At 46.8% G+C, this 22,628-nt stretch overlaps 2 protein-coding genes across 5 annotated transcripts; one reads left to right on the top strand and one right to left on the bottom strand.

The window, feature by feature from the left end:
• Positions 1-2,573: 2,573 nt before the first annotated feature.
• Positions 2,574-3,965, top strand: LOC307201673 (olfactory receptor 6M1-like; the record flags this gene model as incomplete). The annotated part of the gene is made up of 3 exons (XM_079950968.1): positions 2,574-3,097; positions 3,564-3,600; positions 3,689-3,965. 3 exons carry the CDS (start codon positions 2,574-2,576, stop codon positions 3,905-3,907), a joined length of 780 nt encoding a protein of 259 aa, XP_079807094.1. The 3' UTR covers positions 3,908-3,965.
• Positions 3,966-7,538: 3,573 nt separating this feature from the next.
• TMEM107 (transmembrane protein 107) lies at positions 7,539-20,892 on the bottom strand. Of its 4 annotated transcripts, XM_079952153.1 has the most exons (7): positions 20,756-20,892; positions 18,593-18,711; positions 15,775-15,842; positions 13,444-13,544; positions 11,768-11,864; positions 10,069-10,188; positions 7,539-8,139 (listed from the first exon to the last, which is right to left on the bottom strand). In XM_079952153.1, the coding sequence occupies exons 1-7, from the start codon at positions 20,880-20,882 to the stop codon at positions 8,070-8,072; spliced, it is 702 nt and encodes a 233-aa protein (XP_079808279.1). In that variant the 5' UTR covers positions 20,883-20,892; the 3' UTR covers positions 7,539-8,069. The 4 variants fall into 4 exon arrangements, with proteins under 4 accessions (XP_079808279.1, XP_079808277.1, XP_079808276.1 ...); XM_079952151.1 differs by lacking the exon at positions 11,768-11,864 and having other exon boundaries at positions 10,069-10,165; XM_079952150.1 differs by lacking the exon at positions 10,069-10,188.
• Between the last annotated feature and the right edge of the window lie 1,736 nt (positions 20,893-22,628).

The raw sequence follows: 22,628 nt of genomic DNA on the forward strand, positions 1-22,628 counted from the left end.
CCGGAGGAGGAACAGGTAAGGATATACCTCACTGACGATAGCGAGCGCGGCTGGACGCCGGGGCCACCATCTTGCGCACAGCCTCTCAGGTCACGGTGGCGCAAAAGTGAGCTGCCTTGGAAACCCTTCGCGAGAGATTAAAACACCTCCCGCTGCGGCATTTTGCACCGTTTCCCGCGGCGAAGCTCTTCGTGCAAAGCGGCATATAAACAACCCGGCCGAAGAGCCGCCTGCTTTCCCAGGGTGCCATGCGCCAGCTAATTTGCATGCGGCGGTGACGTCACTCGAGAAGGTACAAGGGCAGCCCTACCGTATTTACTGGGTGGAGCCAGGCAGAGGCAGGGGCCTCTGGAATTTTGTTTTCGTTTTTTTGTAAATAATTTTTATAACAACATCACAGTTGATAGAATATCAAATCTTGCCACATCATAATTCAAATAATAAAGCCATTTATACATTCCAAATTATATATTTTAGAAAAGACTTCTCATGTTCTGGCTGGTCAGCAGAATTTTTTTTATTTCTTGTTCCTGCTTTTTCTCCTTTATTCCCAATATCATAGTTCCGATCTTAATCCTTTATCTAAGGGGCCTCTGGAATTTTGCACACTGCACCAATGAAAAACAATGGATTTGATAATAACCATTTGAGACTATGGAGCGTTTAACTTTAGCTGGTTTAATTTTGAATTTTTTTGGGGGGGAGGGGACAACTCTTCTCATCTTCATATTTGCCAGAGACCCTCAAGAAAGATTCTGTGGGGATGCCGTCTAATTAATGTCTAGGATGCAATGGTCTCCAGATATTTATTTTTATTTATTGCATTTATAGGTAAAGGTAAAGGGACCCCTGACCATTAGGTCCAGTCGTGGACGACTCTGGGATTGCGGCGCTCATCTCGCTCTATAGGCCGAGGTAGCCGGCGTTTGTCCGCAGACAGCTTCTGGGTCATGTGGCCAGCATGACTAAGCCACTTCTGGCGAACCAGAACAGCGCATGGAAACGCCGTTTACCTTCCGCCAGAAAGGTACCTATCTATCTACTTGCACTTTGACGTGCTTTCGAACTGCTAGGTTGGCAGGAGCTGGGACTGAACAACGGGAGCTCACCCCGTTGCGGGGATTCGAACCGCCGACCTTCTGATTGGCAAACCCTAGGCTCTGTGGTTTAGACCACAGTGCCACCCGCGTCCCATTGCATTTATAACCCACCTTTTATTCCAAGGATCTAGACGTGGTGTGCACAGTTCTCCTGCTCCTCCTTTAACCCACACACAACAACCCTGTGAGGTAGGTTAGACTGAGAGAGGCAGTGACGGCCCAAAGTCACCCAGTGAGCTTCATGACCATGCGGAATTCGAACTCAGGTCTCCCAGGTCCTAGTCCAGCACTTACTCCCCATCATCCCCAGCCAACATGACCAGCGCTAAGGGAGAGCACCATGTTAGCTACCAGTGTTGCGTGAGAGATGGCAGACTCAGCACGTGCCCTGCACATTGAAGCCCCGTGTCCTATCCTGCTTCTCTTATTACTATATTGCACTGCATTGTCTTTGAATTCTACGGGAACACCAAGTTGTAAAACAATTAAATGTGTGGCAATAAAAGAAACCATTAAAATACAGTTAAAAACCACACAGCATCTAGCACATGGATAGGCAAACTAAGGCCCGGACGCTGGATCTGGACCAATCACCTTCTAAATCCGGCCTGCGGACGGTCTGGGAATCAGCGCGTTTTTACATGAGTAGAATGTGTCCTTCTATTTAAAATGATCTCTGGGTTATTTGTGGGGCCTGCCTGGTGTTTTAACATGAATAGAATGTGTCCTTTCATTTAAAATGCATCTCTGGGTTATTTGTGGGGCCTGCCTGATGTTTTTACATGAGTAGAATGTGTGCTTTTATTTAAAATGCATCTCTGAGTTATTTGTGGAGCATAGGAATTCGTTCATTTTTTGTTTGTTTGTTTCTTCAAAATATAGTCTGGCCCCCCACAAGGTGTGAGGGACAGTGGACCGGCCCACTGCTGAAAATGTTTGCTTACCCCTGATCTAGCACAACACATTACAAGTCCCCCCCCCCCGAAGTTATTGCAAAAAGAATAGCCATTTCCAACATATTTGTCATAATCTACCTCATCACAGTGTTGTTGCAAGGATGAAACAGGGAGGAGAGCCATGTGCGACCCCTTGATCTCCTCGGGAGATAAATAGGGTATTTGAATGTAATTATTAAATTTGATCTCCCAGCCTTCTTCCAGGGTCTCTGCGGCAGAAAAAGGAAGGCTTGGCCTATTCATTGCATCCTCATAACAGCCTTCTGGCATTATCCTGAAATGTCCCAAGTGGACCCAGTGAACTTCTTCATGACTGGGCAGGAATTTGAGTTCCAGTCTCCATGGCCCAGTCCAGTCTATTATCCATTGTCCTAGCCACCTTTCCCACGGGCCTGGAGATGAAATCTCAGCAGAAGCAAAACAGGGCCCAGTGACAAAACACTGGAAAGATAAGGTAAATTATCTTGCTGTTGTTGTTGTTGTTTTAAAAAATATGTTCCATTGCAGAGGGCAATGAATGGATTCAGAGGCCAACAACCAGTCGTCAGTGAAGGAATTTGTTTTCCTGTCTTTCCCAGCCCACCGTGAGGTTCAGATATGCTCCTTTGTGGCCCTGCTTTTCACATACCTGCTCACCCTCATGGGAAACATGGTCATCCTCTCCTTTATATGGACTGACCTGAGATTCCATACTCCTATGTACTTGTTCCTCAGTAATTTGTCTTTTCTGGACATCCTATTCACTATCGTGATTGTCCCCAAAATGCTGTCCAGCCTCCTGGCTGAAGAGAAAACCATTTTGTTCGCAGGCTGCATCGCTCAGATATATTTCTATTTCCTCCTGGGGACGGTGGAGTTTATCCTCTTAGCAGTCATGTCCATTGATCGGTATGTGGCCATATGCAATCCATTAAGGTACACCATCATTATGAATGGACATGTGTGCTTCCTTCTGGTTCTGGGCTGTTGGGTAGGGGCTTTCTTCGCAGTTCTTTGCCCTACAGTTGTTGTCTCCAGACTTCCGTACTGCCGCTGCTGTTGGTTTCTATTTCCCTCACTGAGCAGCAACCGCAGTCACAAGGCATTGTTTTGCATTCCACAGTCAGAGTTACTGTTGGGTTCCCACGGGAATGGGAGACTGGATGTGACGTTCACTGGTTTCCTGTTTTTCACTGTTCTTTCGGTGTTCTTTGTTTCCGAGAGGAGTTGCTTCTCTGCTCTCGCAGAGGCAAGATGCATGTTTGTATTCTCTCAGCATAGAAGTGTAAATAAAGTTAAGAATGTGGCACATACTGCTTATCCTTCCGCTGTATGGACTACTCTGTTTGGGCTCAAGATAAGACAGGCCTGTATCAGCTTACAAAGTCGAAGCTTGCAATCTTATACACACTTACCAAGAAATAAGTCTCATTTAATTCAAAGGGGGTTTACTTATGTGTAGAGGGTTGCACTATTAAGGCTGCAATACTGTGCAAGCAAAGAACTGCCCTTCGAATCCCAAATAAAGTAACCACTTCTTTTGCGACATTGCACCTCTGCTGGAAGTAATAATAATAATAATAATAATAATAATAATAATAATAATAATAATATCTTTATTGTCATTGCCCCCTCTCGGGGACAACGAGATTACTAGCCTGCGTGGACACTCACTTCATACAGCTCTTTAATTTTCTTCTGGCTTCCTTGGTGCTCCTCAGCTCGTTGGTGCTCACTGTTGTCTCTTACTGCTATATCATCTCTACCATCCTGAAAATCCCATCTGTCCAAGGCAGGCAAAAGGCCTTCTCCACCTGCACCTCTCACATCACTGTGGTCACCATCGCTTATGGGAGTACCATCTTCATGTAAAGGTAAAGGTAAAGGTACCCCTGCCCATACGGGCCAGTCTTGACAGACTCTGGGGTTGTGCGCCCATCTCACTTAAGAAGCCTGGGGCCAGCGCTGTCCGGAGACACTTCCGGGTCACGTGGCCAGCGTGACATCGCTGCTCTGGCGCACACGGAAACGCCGTTTACCTTCCCGCTGGTAAGCGGTCCCTATTTATCTACTTGCACCTGGAGGTGCTTTCGAACTGCTAGGTTGGCAGGCGCTGGGACCGAGCAGCGGGAGCGCACCCCGCCGCAGGGATTTGAACCGCCGACCTTTCGATCGGCAAGCCCTAGGCGCTGAGGCTTTAACCCACAGCGCCACCTGCGTCCCTCCATCTTCATGTATGGCCATCCAAATCTAAGCTACTCTCTGGCTTTTGACAAGGTTGCTGCCATCCTCACCACAGTGGTGACTCCTCTTTTGAACCCTTTCATATACAGCCTCAGGAATGAGAAGGTCAAAGAAGTTTTGAGGGAAGCCCTAAGCAGGACATTTTGCTCTAAGGAGGTGGTTTCTTGATTCAGGCTTGTGTGCCATTTCTTCCCACTTAAGGAAGTTAAGGCCTGGGAATACTATTTTGGACTTTGGAGGTCAACACCTTTGGAGCAGTAGTCTCGTAATCTGGTGAACTGGGTTCGCGTCTCCGCTCCTCCACATGCAGCTGCTGGGTTGACCTTGGGCCAGTCACACTTCTCTGAAGTCTCTCAGCCCCACTCACCTCACAGAGTGTTTGTTGTGGGGGAGGAAGGGAAAGGAGATTGTTAGCCGCTTTGAGACTCCTTCGGGTAGTGATAAAGCGGGATATCAAATCCAAACTCTTCTTATTTCACTGGACATGCATAGGACTGTACAGTTTGGGAGTTACAGTATACCATGAGATTTAAGATCAGACAGAACTATAGCTGCATACATACCATACATTTAAAGCACATGACTTCCATTAAAGTGTTACACCTCACAGAGCTATAATTCCCAGAACCCTTAACAAACTACAGTTCTCAGGATTTTGAGGGGAGATGCCATGTGCTTTAAATATGCTGTATACGCAGCATCCAGCATTTAGTAAGGTATCTGTTTGACTCACAATCAATATAATGCAAAGTTTTGCATTGTCAGCTCCACATCTCTAGAACACCCTTTTGTTACAATCAAAATACTCCAGAAGCCCTCAAATTCTTGTTTGGCCTAGCTTTTAACAATTTGGATTAAGCAGGTTAGGGTTAAGAGCTGGTTTCCATCAAATATTGTATGTTATAGAGCTGATTTGCCAGTACAGCTATTCCTAGGAAAAATAGCCAGGATGAGAGAAAGAGCGAGAGAGAGAGCTGGGCATGTTTAGCCTGGAGAAGAGGAAGTTAAGGGGTGATATGATAGCCATGTTCAAATATATCAAAGGATGTCACATAGAGGAGGGAGAAAGGTTGTTTTCTGCTGCTCCAGAGAAGCGGACACAGAGCAATGGTTCCAAACTACAAGAAAGAAGATTCCACCTAAACTTTAGGAAGAACTTCCTGACAGTAAGAGCTGTTCGACAGTGGAATTTGCTGCCAAGGAGTGTGGTGGAGTCTCCTTCTTTGGAGGTCTTTAAGCAGAGGCTTGACAACCATATGTCAGGAGTGCTCTGATGGTGTTTCCTGCTTGGCAGGGGGTTGGACTCGATGGCCCTTGTGGTCTCTTCCAACTCTATGATTCTATGAATCTATGTCGGTTCACAGGCTGAATATGAACAGCGATTGGCTAACATATAAGGATTTAGTAGAGGAAACAAGTAGTGATCCGAAAATAAAGGACCTAAGCAAATTGAAACAGAAGGGAATAACCTAGCTGGAGTATTATCAATTAAAAGCCGCCCTTGAAAAGGATAAAAGAACCAAAGGATTTGACAAAAAAATATCCTATCTGGAGAAGGATATTCTATATAATAATCAAAAGACACTTTCTAAAATGTACAAACTACTTTTGAATTGGCAAAGAAAATGGGAGAGGGACCTGGGACATACGATGAAACCCAATATTTGAAACGATTTATGAACTAAAAATATAAAATTCACGGCTTGTTTCCTTATAAGGGAAAATCTTATGAAAATGTATTATAGGTGGTACCTGACCACTGTAAAACTTGCAAAAATAAATAAATCAAACAATAACAAGTGCTGGAGATGTAAGGAACAGATAGGAACATACTACCATATGTGGTGCTCCTGTCTAGAGATTCAAAGATTTTGGAACATGATTTATGAAGAGATAAAGAGATTGATAAAAACTACATTTAGCAAGAAACCGGAAGAATTTTTACTAGGAATGGTTTCAGATAATATTCCCAATAACAAAACTAGGCTATTTATGTATGCAACGTCAGCAGCAAGGCAAAACACTGGAAAGATAAAAATACACCCACTAAAGAGGAATGGGTAGTCAAATTGTGTGAGTACTTGGAGCTCGCAAAGCAGACAGATGCAGTAAGAGATAAACCTTAAAAATTGGTGAAAGAAGAATGGGAATTTTTAAATAATTATTTAGGGGACAAGGGCTCAGCAAGAAAGATCTGGCTATGTTTAGAATGATACCGCATAGAGAAATGTTCCCTGATACCAAGATGAGGGATTCCTTTGGAATGCGGATAGAGTTAATTGATAAGAATAATGATCTGTTGTGAGCTTGACGGAAGTGTACAATAGATGAGCTTTCCTGCTTTGGCTCATCTTCCTTTTTCTTTTTCTTTTTCTTTTCTTTTCTCTATTCTTTTTCTTTTCTCTATTCTTTTATCTTTCCCATAGTTCTTATGTTCTGTGTCATGTACTTCAATATTTTTTGTAGTTTTTGTAGGGTTTTTTTCATTACTATTAAGGAATTTTCCTTTGTAACTTTGGTTGTCTATATTTATATGTACCTGTTTAAAGCAAAAAAAAAGTTATTAAAAAACAAACAAACAGGGACCAGTGAGGAAGGAGAGGCTATGGGGGAGCTGCAAGAGCTTAGAAGCAGGAGAATAGCGACATTTGGCCCACGAGGTTATCTGGAGCAAGCTAGATTTCACAGCCCTGTTTAGGGAAGATTTTAATGTCTGATGTTTTATTGTATTTTTATTATTTTGTTGGAAGCCGCCCAGTGTGGCTGGGGAAACCCAGCCAGATGGGCGAGGTATAAATAATAAATTATTATTGTTGTTATCCTTGGAACTGAACTACGTAGCCATTAAAGGGCTCTAGTTTCATATACTAGTTTAACTTGGCCATAGCAGCCAATGCAAGGAGGGGGAGATGGGAGTCAGTCGATATCACCTTCCTCCAATGTGCGGCTCTCCAAATGTTTTCAGCCCCAGCTGATCTACATAAACCAACAGACTTCATCAACACTACAGAGGTACCTCGGGTTAAGAACTTAATTCGTTCCGGAGGTCTGTTCTTAACCTGAAACTGTTCTTAACCTAAGGTACCACTTTAGTTAATGGGGTCCTCCGTGCAATTTCTGTTCTTATCCTGAAGCAAAGTTCTTAACCCGAGGTACTATTTCTGGGTTAGCAGAATCTGTAACCTGAAGCATCTGTAACCTGAAGCGTCTGTAACCCAAGGTACCACTGTACTTTAATGATTGCAATCCAAGTGGCGAATTCATAAGAAGGATGCTATTTTATTCAGGTAAAAAAGTGTAATAAATCTCATACAGCATTCTCTAACTACAATCAAATGTCCTGAATAAATTTGTCACACACCCGTTATGCCCCTTTAGTCCCTTTTGCAGGACTGCTCATTGGGGTACAGGCTTGGGCTTCGCCATTTCTTCTGAAGGAGGCGTTTTGGCACCGCAGATGCATGACCGCAAGCTGAAAAAAGCACGTGTGAATAAACGCGTGGCTTTGTGCAGCAACAGGGCGCTGTTACCACGATTACCGCTGGGGGGGAGGCAGCACGCAGCGCAGGAGACGGATCTGTGTTGCTGGAGCTGTGGGTGGCAGCTGGCTGTGTGGTACCAGGGAGGGTCAGAGCCCTCGAACAGGTGGCTCGTTCATCTTACCTCTTCTCCCCAATTGTGCTCAGTCTCTGTTTCCCGGTGCCAGCGCAGCTTGGCTCTGCTCAGTTGGTTTTGTCACCCATCTGGAGTCGTCCCCAACAAACGTCTCCTCTTGGAGCGACGGGGGGCTTCACAGGGGCTTCTTCTTCAAGCCCAAGACTGAGATGAAAAGCAGTATTTCCACAGCGGCAGGCAAGGCGCTGTCAGGGGGTGAAGACAGAAAGAGAGAGGGGAGGGGGTCAGTGCTAAGGAGAAGGGCTTACCCCTTCCTGGGGGGAGAAAAACAACGGCTGGGGAACAAACATGTGAAACACATACACATATGAAAACATAGGAAGGTTCCTAACATGTTAGGAATCATGTTAGGAATCAAGGAGTCAAGCCAGAAGTTGCAAAAAGACAGGTTGCACTCGCTACGAAGAATCGTATTTGAAAATGCTTGTTTTTGAGGCTTTTTTCATTTTAATTGCTGATACGCTTTTTCTTTTTTAATATTCTGATTATTTGATGTGTGTATATGTAAAATCAAAATAAATAAAAAATTTAAAAAGGAAGAAAGAAAAGAAAACTTAGGAAGGGCCTACTGCCCCATCTAGTCCAGAATCCCGTTCTCAAGGTGGCCAACTAAATGCCTGTGGGAAGCTCACAACACACACAACGTAACAGGCTGTTTTTGACTAAGTATGTAACTTCTATTTCAAACACAATTCTACATATAATATCTCACAATGTGTAATTCCATAGACCAACACATCATGCGAACAGAACATATCCTGAAAAATTAAAGTCCAATGGATGGTCAGGAGAAAAAGTCCACTCATTTCCTAAATTAGATATCCTAAATTAGGTGACACACCTTCAAGTTTTCCATCTGATATGATATCTACAAACAAGGAACATTGGAATCCTCAAAGCAGCGACACGTGAAACACCATATAAGATAAGCATACCATATTGTGGTCATTGCCAATATGCCAATTTAGGAACTGAATGGACTTTATCTCCTGACCAGCCTGTTACGTTGTGTGTGTTGTTACTAGGATTGTATTAACATAACCTAAGGTTTAGCAGTGTTTTGCATGTGGGAAGCCCACAAGCAGCATTGCAAGATGTTTGATGTTGTCACTTTTTTATTATTAATATTCTGGTGGGAAACCCAGCCAGATGGGCGAGGTATAAATAATAATAAATTATTATTATTGTTATTGTTATCATTATTATCATTCTTATTAGATCCCACTCTCCTCCTGAGGTTTCCAGCAGCTGATATTCAAAAGCATTGCTGCCTCCAACTGTGGAAACAAGAGCGTAGCCATCCTGGCTATTAGCCATCAATGGCCCTCTCCTCCATGAATTTGTCTCATGCTCTTTTAAAACTGATGGACACCACTGTCTCCTGTGGGAGGGAGTTCCAAAGTTTAACTCTGCGCTGCATGAAGGGCTTTATTATGTCTGCCCTGAATCTTCCAACAGTCAGCTTCGTTGGATGTCCAAGACTTTTAGGGTTATGAGGGAGAAGAGCTTTTCTCCATCCTCTCTCTCCATATACTGTATTTTTCCGTGTATTAGACGAGGTTTTTTGACTCAAAAATCATGTCAAATAACTGGGGTTGTCCTATATACGGATAGTAGCGTGGGGTCAGGGAAGCTGCGTGCTGCCAGCCAGCTGGTTGGCGGCCTGCGCTCTAGGGAGCTTCTTGCCCGCAGTGGCGTGGGGGGAGCGGCTGCCCACTTTGCCAACCCCCAGCAATGGCCCTGCTGGGGTGATGGGGCGCAGGCAATTCCTCCTAATAAAGAAAGCTCAACAACTTTGGGCCATCTCCCCTCATTTTCTTTAAATTTAGTCCCCCCAAATAGGGAGTGTCTTATACATGGGGGCATCTTATACACGGGAAAATGTACAGTGGTACCTTGGGTTAAGGTCCGTACTTAACCTGAAACTGTTCTTAACCTGAAGCACCACTTTAGCTAATGGGGCTCCTGCCGCTGCTGCGCAATTTCTGTTCTCATCCTGAAGCAAAGTTCTTAATCCGAAGTACTATTTCTGGGTTAGCGGAGTCTGTAACCTGAAGCATATGTAACCTGAAGGGTACCACTGTATCCACACATATACAGAACTAAGAATCTACCTGCAGAAGCCCATGATGTACCAGTAAGTGACCGTCTCCCAGCGCTCAAAGACGAAAAAGGAGAGGCAGATGGAGGCACTGCAGTGGGCAGCCAGAGCTAGTGGGGAGCAGTCAGGGAAACTGGCGTCGTAAAGTGAGGCATGCAGTAGCAGGCAGTTCCACATGACCTGGAGCTCTTGCACAGAAAGGTACCAGACATTTTGAGCCTGGGAGTGAACTGGGACAGAGAATAAACCATCTTGACACCAAGGATGAGAGATCAGCCCCTCCCCTCTGAGCATTTGCTGGATCAAATGTGATTTAGGTCCAGAGCTGTCAACTTTTCCCTTTTCTTGCGAGGAATCCTATTTGGAATAAGGGAATTTCCCTTAAAAAAAGAGAAACGTTTACAGCTATGTTTAGGTCACAGAGACCCACTCCCCCAATAGTTGGGGCAATCCAAGATACCAAAGGCATTTACAATGCTTATTAGTAAATTTGAGGGCTCCTTCGGGGGACAGATCAGGCCAGATATAATTCGGTTGTGAGGAACCTTTGACCACCGGGTGTTGCTGAACTACAACTCCCGAGCAAGCATGGTCCATGACCAAGGATGATGGGAGCTGTAGTTCAGCAATATCTGGAGGGCCACCAGCTGGTGTATTTTAATGAATAAAATAGCAGTGGGTGCCCCTTCTAGTGGCAGGGACGTCAATCCTACGGAGGCCACAAACATCCCAAGACACCCTTCTCCACTTTGAACCCAGCTACTTTCTCTGGAGTAGAAATGCCAGCCATTCCTGGCCAATGCAGTCCCAGTTTTTGCATTTCTTCTGCTACGCATTTCTTCCACCTTCTCTGCATCAAGCAGTTGGTCCCTTACCTTTCCCGCCCTGACTTGGCCACAGTGATCCATGCGACAGTCACCTCCAGGCTCGACTACTGTAATTCGCTCTACGCGGGGCTGCCCTTGAAGCTGTCCCAGAAACTCCAGCGGGTGCAGAATGCTGCAGCGAGGCTCCTCATGGGGTCTCTGCCATGGGAGAATATTCACCCAGTGCTTTTCCAGCTGCACTGGCTCCCAGTGGAGTACAGGGTCAGATTTAAGGTCTGCTTTTGACCTTTAAAGCCCCTCACGGCCTAGGAGCCTCGTACCTACGGGACCGCCTCTCCCGGTATGCCCCACGGAGAGCCTCAAGGTCCATAAATAGCAACACCCTAGTGGTCCTGGGCCCTAAGGAAGTCAGATTAGCCTCAACCAGAACCAGGGTCTTTTCAGCACTGGTGGAACGCTCTGCCTCATGAGACCAGGGCCCTGCAGGATCTGATTTCTTTCTGCAGGGCCTGTAAGACAGAGTTGTTCTGCCTGGCCTTTGGCTTGGAGCCAATTTGATTCCCTCCCCCTCTTTCTTTTTTCTTTTCCTTTCTCCTCCCGCGATGAGGCTACATTTTAATATTTTAATATTTCATTATTTTCATTGTTGTATTTTAATCTTGTTTTTAAGTTGTAATCATTCAATTTGTTTTTATTATTGCTTGTTAGCCACCCTGAGCCCGGCCTTGGCTGGGGAGGGTGGGGTATAAATAAAAATTATTATTATTATTATTATTATTATTATTATTATTACTACTCCCACTGCCTTGGCGATGGGCAGCAATGGAAGGAAGCCCCTTGCCTCGCAAAGCTCTGCCACCAGAGGCAGCCGCCGTCTCGACTGACCTGCAGAAAGCAAAGATCCACCAGTACAAGCCGCTGTCCCACTGTTCAAAGAGGAAGAAGAGCAACGTGATGGAGGCAGAGGCGTGGGCGCCTGTGGCTGGAGCAGAAAGGAGACTCAGTCAGGGAGCAACAACGCATGAAGGGCAGGAACCCCTCAAGTCCTGGGGCAGCTGTGCGGCATCGGGGCTGGCCTACAGAGGGGACGGCAACAACCCAGAACGTCCGCGTTCCCACGCGGGAACTGCCTACCAGCCTTCCTCAGCCGTGCGTCCCCAGATGTCGTAGGACTACAACTCCCATCATCCACTGCTAGCTTAGTCAGTGGGTCAGGGATGATGGGCATTGTAGTCCTACGACATCGGGGGACGCAAGGCTGAGGAACGTTGTCTGATGGACTGAGACGTAAGTGCTTTGGCAAAGCGTCCAGGAGCGGGCATCCAATGGGCCTCAGCGCCTTCTGATGCCCATCTGCACGTGCACAAGATAACATGGGCATCTTCTTTTAGCTCTCAGGTTTGGCTCCCTCACTTTGCAGGTCTGATGAGTCCAAGTTGCCCTTTCAACATTTTCAACATTTACATGCAGCCGCTGGGAGAGATCATCAGGAGGTTTGGGCTGGGTGTTCATCAGTATGCGGATGATACCCAGCTCTACCTCTCCTTTAAATCAGAACCAGTGAAGGCGGTGGAGGTCCTGTGTGAGTGTCTGGAGGCGGTTGGAGGATGGATGGCGGCTAACAGATTGAGGTTGAATCCTGACAAGACAGAAGTGCTGTTTTTGGGGGACAGGAGGCGGGCAGGTGTGGAGAATTCCCTGGTCCTGAATGGGGTAACTGTGCCCCTGAAGGACCAGGTGCGCAGCCTGGGAGTCATTTTGGACTCACAGCTGTCCATGGAGGCACAGATCAAATCTGTGTCCAGGGCAGCTGTTTACCAGCTCCATCTGGTACGTAGGCTGAGACCCTATCTGCCTGCGGACTGTCTCGCCAGAGTGGTGCATGCTCTGGCTATCTCCCGCTTGGACTACTGCAATGCACTCTACGTGGGGCTACCTTTAAAGGTGACTCGGAAACTACAACTAATCCAGAATGCGGCAGCTAGACTGGTGACTGGGAGCGGCCGCCGAGACCATATAACACCGGTCTTGAAAGACCTACATTGGCTCCCAGTACGTTTCCGAGCACAATTCAAAGTGTTGGTGCTGACCTTTAAAGCCCTAAACGGCCTCGGTCCAGTATACCTGAAGGAGCGTCTCCACCCCCATCATTCTGCCCGGACGCTGAGGTCTAGCGCCGAGGGCCTTCTGGCGGTTCCCTCACTGCGAGAAGTAAAGCTACAGGGAACCAGGCAGAGGGCCTTCTCGGTAGTGGCGCCCACCCTGTGGAACGCCCTTCCAGCAGATGTCAAAGCGATTAACAACTACCTGACATTCAGAAGACATCTTAAGGCAGCCCTGTTCAGGGAAGTTTTTAACGTGTGATATTTTATTGTATTTTTGCTTTCTATGGAAGCCGCCCAGAGTGGCTGGGGAGGCCCAGCCAGATGGGCGGGGTATAAATAATAAATTATTATTATTATTATTATTATTATTATTATTATTATTATTATTTCTGTGGCTTCCCTCTGCCACCCACCCCACGTAACCTACGTCCAGTCTGTCCCCTTTTCAAAGGATACAGAGGAGGCTCTGCACATTGTTGAACATGGACACTCCAGAGAGAAAGCCGGCCAACTCCACCGCAAAAAGACCAAGTGTCACCGACAGGGCAACCACCATCCTGAAGGGAGGAAAGCCACAGGGAGGGTTAGGTCTTGTGTCTCTAGAAAACCTGAAATTCTTTCCTGACCCCAATTACAGTGGTACCACTGGTTGCGGTACCTCTGGTTGTGGAGGCCCGTTCGCAACATGAAAAGAGCGCAACCTACAGCGGCGCGTCTGCGCACACGCGGGTTGCGATTCGCCACTTCTGCACATGCGCGTGACGTCATTTTGCGCATCTGCACATGCACGAGCGGCGAAACCCGGAAGTAACCCTTTCCGGTACTTCCGGGTCGCAGCGGGACGTAACCTGAAAGAACATAACATGAAGCAAACGTAACATGAGGTATGACTGTATAGTAATCGGTCTCTCTCTCCCCACCCAGCTCCCCAATCCTCCCTCTCTCCCACACACACACACACACACACACACACACACACACACATTTGTTGTTGGCATCCATCTGTCTCAGGAGACAATGGAGGACTGCACCTTTGGCGGTAAAGTCAAACTACTGGAAGGTTACAGCGCCTGTTGTGGCTGTAGAGACCAATGCAGGAGAGACATGTTTTGTTGCAGGTGGGGCAGATGAGGGCATCCAATTGTGCCAATGTAGATGCATCACGGTGTTCTTCCTCTCTGCGCTCCTCCCAGCAGTCATTCCTCCACACGCAGAGAGAAAAGGCAAGCCACAAAGCCAGGGGTGGGGAAACTGAGGTCTCTGATCGTTGCTTGGACCACAGCTTCTATCAGTCCCAGCCAGCATGGGCAATGGTCATGGATGCTTTGGGACTTGTTAAGTCGAAAGCAGGCAATAAAAGAGGGGTAGGATAGAGGTTTATAAAATTATGGTGTCATGCATTGGCCGGGAATCGAACCCGGGCCTCCCGCGTGGCAGGCGAGAATTCTACCACTGAACCACCAATGCAATACGATCAGGACTGGAATTTCTTAGCAAATATGCCAAGTATGAAGGACATTAGAGCCCTAGGCAAACGCAAGCTCCTCTTGGTGGCTAATTGTCTGGAATTTCCCACTGCAAAAAAATATAATTGGCCCATCTTGTTGCCTGCCTTTATTTTTAACCCTCCACCACCTTTTAAAAAAAGAAGCAGAAGCCTTTCCCTTGAGTGCACATTTAAAGCACCATCAGTCTTGGCAGCAGAGGCAACAGACTGATCCGTGGCCAACTTTGTCAGTCCTCGGATGAGAAGAGGCAGCCTATAATCAGCTCCAGCAGCAGTCCTGCTCCTTCTCTTCTCACGCCATCCCCCCCACCCCTTCAGGGCTTTAATCCAAACCTGGATTTACGGCTGCTGTCAGCTAGGTGGAGCAGTGGCCACATCTGCTGTGAAGACAGCAAGCTCCCGAGCCTTTTGCGGGACAGAGAGGTGCCATTATCTAATGCTGTGCTGATTTTCTTGTATGTTTTAAACAGATTTTTAATATGTATATGGTTTGAATTCTATCGGTGTCCTTAATGATTACTTTTTCTACATTTTCAGCTGTTCTCGTTTATAATCTGAAAAGGGTAGGGTATAAATAAATATGGCATCAGCGTCATCCAGCACTGACGTTTGCTAGATGATGGAAAACATGAGGAGCTGGGAGACATCAGCACTCTCGGCAGCTCCAGAGAGAGAAGGGCGATGGAACAGCAATGTGAGGTTACAACATACAAACACACAGCTTTCACCATTATTATTTGCACACCTTGCAAGCACAGATTCATAAATCCACATTTCAAAAGGAAACCTTTCAGACCATGAATGTTATTAGGTAGCCAAAAGGAACAGGGCAGAGGAAGGCAGGGAACACATATTTTTATGTCTTTATCAGCTTGCTTTTAGGGGCTGTTAATATATATATTTTCCTAATATTTATATCCCACCTTTCTGAAAACAATCAAAGTGCCTTACAAATAAAACAGCGCAAAGCAACATTCAGATAATCTGAAAACCTAACAACTGGGGCAACCCAGTCAGACAGGTGGGGTATAAGTAACAGATTACTATTAATAATATTATTATTAACAAGCTTTAAAAGATGCAGCGGGATCTAAGTCCTTGTTTTAAATACATGTTCTGGAAAAGCCTACAAAAATAAATCAGCGTATTTCTCTTGGGAGCCTGTTTCAAGTTATGGCCACTGCAACCAAAAACCTTTTTTAAAGCATAAAAAAACCGATGAGCAGCAGAAGCACCCAGAGAAGGGCTGTAGCACAGAAAGTCCCAGACAGAGCACTTACTCTGTGTCTTGGTTCTCAAACTCCTCCTGGGTGCACTGAAGAGGTAGGGAAGCGCGGACATTGTTTTCCTGGATTGCAGAAGACAAAGAAACCACCGTTTAGGCCATGCATTCACCCATCACAAAAACAAGGTAGCAGTAGCCTCATAACCTCTTTACTACTGCACCGGTTCCATTATGCTTTATCTATTTTGTATTTATTTACATTTATATCCCACCTTTCCTCCAAAGAGCTCCAGGTGGTGCACATGGTTTCCCCCACTGTATCCTCCCAACAACCCTGCGAGGTAGGCTGAGAGGCCGTGACTGGCCCAAGGCCACCCATTAGGCTTCATGGCCGAGTGGGGATTTGAACCCTGGTCCCCCCTCAGATCCTAGTCCAGGGGACAGCAGACTTTTCAGCAGGGGGCCGGTCCACTGTCCCTCAGACCTTGTGGGGGGCCGGACTATATTTTGAACAACAACAAAAAATTGAACGAATTCCTATGCCCCACAAATAAAAACCCAGAGATGAATTTTAAATAAAAGCACACATTTTACTCATATAAAAACACCAGGCAGGCCCCACAAATATCCCAGAAATGCATTTTAAATAAAAGCATTGTAAAAACATGCTGATTCCCGGACTGCCCATGGGCCAGATTTAGAAGGCGATTGGGCCGGATCTGGCCCCCGGGCCTTAGTTTCCCTACCCATGTCCTAGTCCAACACTCTAACTACTACACCCACACTGGCTCTCACCCTGTTCCCATCCCGTTCTTCTGTGGCAAGAAATAGAGGTACCCAAAGAAGCAGGAACATTCAGAGGCATGACAAAATCAAGAGAGGTCAGCAGAATTATTGTGCGGTCCAAACGTTAGGCTGTTCTCTACAACACCCCACATGTGGTGGGAGTGACAACGCCATTCCCTCTCAGTACTTGAAAAAGGTCCAGGTTTCTTGCTTCCCAGAATCCCTTTCTCTCTAGAGCAGCTAGAACTCCCAAAATACAGTGGTGCCTCGCAAGACGAAATTAATCCGTTCCGTGAGGCTCTTCGTATAGCGGTTTTTTCGTCTTGCGAAGCAAGCCCATTGACAGCTTAGCGGATTAGCGCTATTAGCGGCTTTTAGCGGAACAGCTGATAAGCGGCTTATCAGCAGATCAGCTGATAAGCGGCTTAGGGCTTAGGAAAAAGGGGGGGAGGGGAAAAACCCTGCAGGAACTCGCAAGACATTTTCGTCTTGCGAAGCAAGCCCATAGGGAAATTCGTTTTGCGAAGCGCCTTCAAAACGGAAAACCCTTTCGTCTAGCGGGTTTTCTGTCTTGCGGGGCACCACTGTATTATGTATTATGTTTTTCATTTTGTATTTTTATGCCATGAACCACCCTGTGAACGTCAAATGAAGACTAGTACAGTGGTACCTCGGTTTACGAACAGTCCTGTTTACGAACTACAGTGGCACCTGGGGTTAAGAACTTAATTCATTCTCGAGGTCCGTTCTTAACCTGAAACTGTTCTTAACCTGAAGCACCACTTTAGCTAATGGGGCCGCCGCACCGCTATTTCTGTTCTCATCCTGAAGCAAAGTTCTTAACCCGAGGTACTATTTCCGGGTTAGCGGAGTCTGTAACCTGAAGCATCTGTAACCCAAGGTACCACTGCATTCGGTTTAAAAACTCCGCAAAACCGGAAGTAGTGTTCCGGTATCTGAACTTTACCTTGGTCTACGAACGGAAGCCGAACGGTCGATGGGCACCGGCGGCGGGAGGCCTCGTTAGGGAAAGCGCACCTTGGTTTAAGAACGGTTTTGGTTTAAGAATGGACTTCAGGAACGGATTAAGTTCGTAAACCAAGGTACCACTGTATACAAATTTAATAAATAATAATAAATCATTGGTTCCATCTAGCACAACCCTGTGAAGGGCACCAGGTTGGAAAAGGCTGCTCTACAGCAAGGGTTCTCAAAGTGTGGCATGGTGCCAACTTGAGAAATGCCCAGGGTTGCCAGGGGAAAGAGCAAACTCCTATCTCGCCTCTCCCCGCCACCCCAGTGCACCTCTTAAAGGGTTCAGCACACAAACACTGGGCATCCCACCCTCCTCGCATGCCATCTATGAGGGCCAGCGATATAATCTCTATCCCACCCACCAAGCCTTGAACTAAAATTGCATTCCTGCCCCATCCCCACGAGGCATTTGCTCTCAGAAGGCCATATTTAACAGCGCCAGGCAAACTGCCCGTCTTGGGCAAAGGCTGGAATCGGGGTCTTATTTTTGTTGACGCTTACCGTATTTTTCGCTCTATAGGACGCACCCAACCATAAGACGCACCTAGTTTTAGAGGGGGAGAACAAGAAAAAAAATATCTCTCCCTCTCAGCGAAGCGGCAGGAAAAACGGAGCCCCTTCCATTTCTCCTCCCGCTTCGCTGAAGGGGTGCTGCGCAGAGAGGGAAAGCTGCGCAGCGCCTCTCCAGCAAAGCCAGGAGAGCAGGAGGGATCGGGCGGCTATCCCTGAAGCCAGGAGAGCGAGAGGGGTCAGTGTGCACTGACCCCTCTCGCTCTCCAGGCTTCAGCGAAAGCAACGCTGCGCTCCGGAGGCTTCGCGTTGCTTTCACTGAAGCCATGCAGCCTGCATTCGCTCCATAAGACGCACACACATTTCCCCTTAATTTTTCGAGGGCAAAAAGTGCATCTTATAGAGCGAAAAATACGGTGCTTGTGGGAGACAGAAGCACTTCTTTGGAAAGCGTAAGGCCCACCACACCATTAAAAAAAGAAATAGGAGCACGTTGAGAAGGGGAAGGGATGGGGTTTGGAGGCTGGGAACGGGTTTCTCACCCTGGACCAGAAGATGGTGATGACAATGACCAAATGGGCCGTGAGGGTCAGGAATCGTGAGGGAACCAGTCCGGTGACCAAAGGCATTGTCTCTCCCAGCATCCAAAAAGTGAGAAATCCTGGCAGTAAAAGACAAGAGAGAGGCAGGGACATCAGTAGGAACCCAAGAGCCTGGCTGCTGAATCAGGCGAAAAGGGGGGAGGGGGGACCACTTAGTCCAGCATCCATTTCTGACAGCTAACCGGATGCCTATAGGAAACCGCAAGCAAGACCCTGTTCAGAGGCAGAAAGCCTTCATGACTAGTAGCCACTGACAGCTTTACAATCCTCCATGAACTTGTCTAATCCTCTTTCAAAGCCATCCACTATGATGGCCGTCACCGTCTCTTGTGGGAGCAGATTCTACCGTTTACGTGCTAGGTGAAGAAAATACGGGTTTAGCAACAGAGAGTGCCGAAATAAATAATAATAAATTTTTATTTATACCCTGCCCTTCCCGGTTCAGAAACCGGGTTCAGGGCAGCTAACAACAAATTTAAAGCACTTAATTGTAAAAGCAGCATACAATACAATATCAAAACATGAATAAGAATAAAATTCAAAGTTCAGAAATCAATTTAGGGGAAATCCATCTAATAAGCATTAGATAATCCCCAGGGCTAGCTGGCTGAATTAGTCCTACTTGGACCAGTGAGGAGGCCAGGGGAGAATTAGCTGTGGGGTCTCAGAGCAGGTAATCTTCATAAAAGGGGAGGGAAAAGAAGGGAAATAAAAGATCAGGCTGGATTCAAATTAAAGGCCAGGTGGAATAGCTCTGTCTTACAGGCCTGGCGGAAGGAGGTTAAATCCTGAAGGGCCTTAGTCTCATGGGACAGAGCATTCCACCAGGTCGGAGCCAGCACTGAAAAGGCCCTGGCCCTGGTGGAGGATAGTCTGACTTCCTTAGGGCCCAGGACCTCTAAACTATGGTTATTCATGGACTTTAAGGTCCTCTGCGGGGCAGACCAGGAGAGGCGGTCCCGTAAATACGAAATCAATTCATTCATTCTTTGACAAAAGAGAGAAAGGTGTCATCCTTTGTTTGACCCCACCATGCAGAACAGGGATAGCCAACATGTGCCCTCCAGATGTGGGCCGACTCCAACTCCCATCAGCCCCGGCCGGCATGGCCAAATGGTCAAGGATGCTGGGAGCTGGAGTCCACAAGCATCTGGAGGGCAACGCATTTTCTGCCCACTTGTCCCCGATTTAATACGTCCATCTGTGAACAAAGCAAATGTTAAGCACTAAAATGGTCCATGAGAGCAGCACAAAATTAGATCCACAAACCTCAATTGCAGCAAATGACAGTAAAATATGGGCTTGCTGCAATACAGCAAACAAAACCAGTTTTCCACCAATCACTATGAAAACATAGGTTGTGTTTTCCCCTAAGATCTGTTCTATGCGGTTTTTATAAAAAGTGCCTTGCCGAGTACATTCAGGCAGCATCTTTTATTGCACATAAAACTGTATTTTAAAAGCGGCAAAAAATCTGATTTCTTTCCGCATGGCCTGTAAGACAGAGTTGTTCCACCTGGCCTTTGGCTCAGAATCAGTTGGATTCCCTCCCCCTCTTTCTTTTTCCTTTCCTATGAAGAGACTGCATCCTAATGTTTTAATGTTATATTGCAATCTTTTAAATTGTATTTTAATCAACTTGTTTTTATTATTGGTTGTTAGCCGCCCTGAGCCGGTCTTGGCTGGGGAGGGCGGGGTATAAATATATTATTAATTATTATTATTATTATTATTATTATTATTATTATTATTAATTACAAGCAATCTAAAATGCTTTAAAAAGTTGGGGTGGGAGGGTGAGGGGTCCACCCTGCTTGAACCAGAAAGAGGTCATACACTTTCCCCCCACCATCTCCTTAATTGATTAGACACCAGAAGAGGTGCAAAGAGGGTCGCACGACCCTCGCCCCATGTCAGGTAGGCACAAATGCGCATGCGCCCTTAATCCCGCCTCAAACAATTGATTTGGAAAACGACAGAGCAGTTACAGCCCCCCCCCCCCGAATTTCGCCTACAACGACAATGTAAAGCCTCCCCCCACTGCACCCCCGTCTCCCGCCAACCATTTTGGCCCCAAGCTCGATATACGCGAGCGCCGCATACCGCCCCTCGGGCTTAGGGCCTCGCCGTTAGGCCTCACCGTTGCCCCTGACAACCGCTTCGGAAGCCTCGAAGCTTCTTTTTCCCCATCGCGAGAGCTTGAGATCACGGGCGAGACTGAGCCGGCCATTTTGCCTGAGGGCAAAGGCCTGTCGTTTAACCCTTTGCTTGCCGTATTGTTGTTCTCACAGGCTTTTCTGAACCCGCTCGGTAAAAAGTCGGTTTCCAGCGCCGCGACTACGAATACTGTATATGTGATAGATTTAGGGCAGGAGCTTAAAAACCACTCACATCTCCAAAAGGGGAGGGTGAAATGAAGCATGATGCTGCATTGCAAAGCAGCCAAGTCCTTTATTGTTATTTCCCCCTTTTCTATGGACCCCCGATGGCCCAGGGGAAAATGCAGGAAAATGCCAGCTTCTGAATATTTGTAATCGTTTTCATTTGCAGCTGTTTTCCCTCTTGCTTAGACAATTTTGCAAACCATAGCAGCTCATTTTCCCCTTGCAAAACTTGTCAGAAAGAAAGAAAGAAAGAAAGAAAGGAAGGAAGGAAGGAAGGAAGAAGAAGGAAAAGGAAAGAAAAGAAAAGGCGATCCAACGAATTTTCTTCCCAACTCCGATTATCTACTTTTGGATATGGTAATAGCAGCGGTTATACGGAGCTGTGATGGCCGAGTGGTTAAGGCGTTGGACTTGAAATCCAATGGGGACTCCCTGCGTAGGTTCGAATCCTGCTCACAGCGTGCTTCTTTTGCGCGGGGTTTTGCTTGCAGAATCCAATTTAAACCGCTCGCCTTTCTCCTCTCCCCGCGCCCTCCATCTGGAAGAGTAGACGAATTCGTTATCGCTAAACATTATTAGCCCACGTTTCCGCTCTCATTTTCGCAGGTGCATTGCATCTTGCTAGATTATATCAACGGGTGTCACTGCCCCGCTCCAAGACTTCATGCAGTAGGACAAACACAGAGAGAGAGAAAGCAAAATAAAGCAGAAAAAGCAAAGCTGGAAAACTCCAGCCTTGGAAATTCATCACACCCAACCGGTTCGTTTGCTAGATTACAGTATTTCTAGCAAAGAAGCAGCTCCAGCTGCGACGCATCTGGCGTCTCATTGCAAACCGCAACCTTCGAGCGGGAATTTTCTTTAACCGATTCAAGATTTGATTTTTGGAAAACACCCGGAAGGAGAAGCAGCTCCCCTGCCTTCTATTTTTTTTTTTTTAAATTACGATTATTGTTTGAGCGGCAAGCAAAAACACCTGGAGATGCCGGGGATTGAACCCGGGGCCTCGTACATGCGAAGCACGCGCTCTACCACTGAGCTACATCCCCCTCCGGCCTCTTGCAGCTTCCGCTGACGCCTCTTTGTACTGACAATCTGCAGCCGTCATTGCAACCTACGTATCACCTGCCCTTTGCACAAAGCAGGAGAACTAACGGTGTTTTTAATTCTTGTATCCGCCACCCGCCCCTTCCTCTCCATTTGCGTCAAGAAATCGTTTTGCAAAAGGCGGAGAGGAGGCCCAGGCCCCTGAGCAAGTGCAGAGCGCCCTGAACAGGGTTGGGTCACGCGTGCACAAAATGGCCAGCTTGCAAAGATGCATTGCACGTTGGCAGCCCTCTAGCTGCACGCAATAGTTTTCCACGTAAATGAGAACACGTAAATAATTCGTCCACTGCCCGATCTCGCTTTTAAGAGTTTCCAGCCGTCCAGCAACTGCTTCCTGAAAGAACCGAACAGCATTTTTGTTTTGTTTGCATCTATACATAGTGAGATTACAGAGCGGGCAGCCCGTTTGCCAAGTGGCGCCGTGGCTTAGTTGGTTAAAGCGCCTGTCTAGTAAACAGGAGATCCTGGGTTCGAATCCCAGCGGT

This window comes from Podarcis cretensis (genome assembly GCF_951804945.1).
Source record: "Podarcis cretensis genome assembly, chromosome: 13".
NCBI lineage: Eukaryota > Metazoa > Chordata > Lepidosauria > Squamata > Lacertidae > Podarcis > Podarcis cretensis.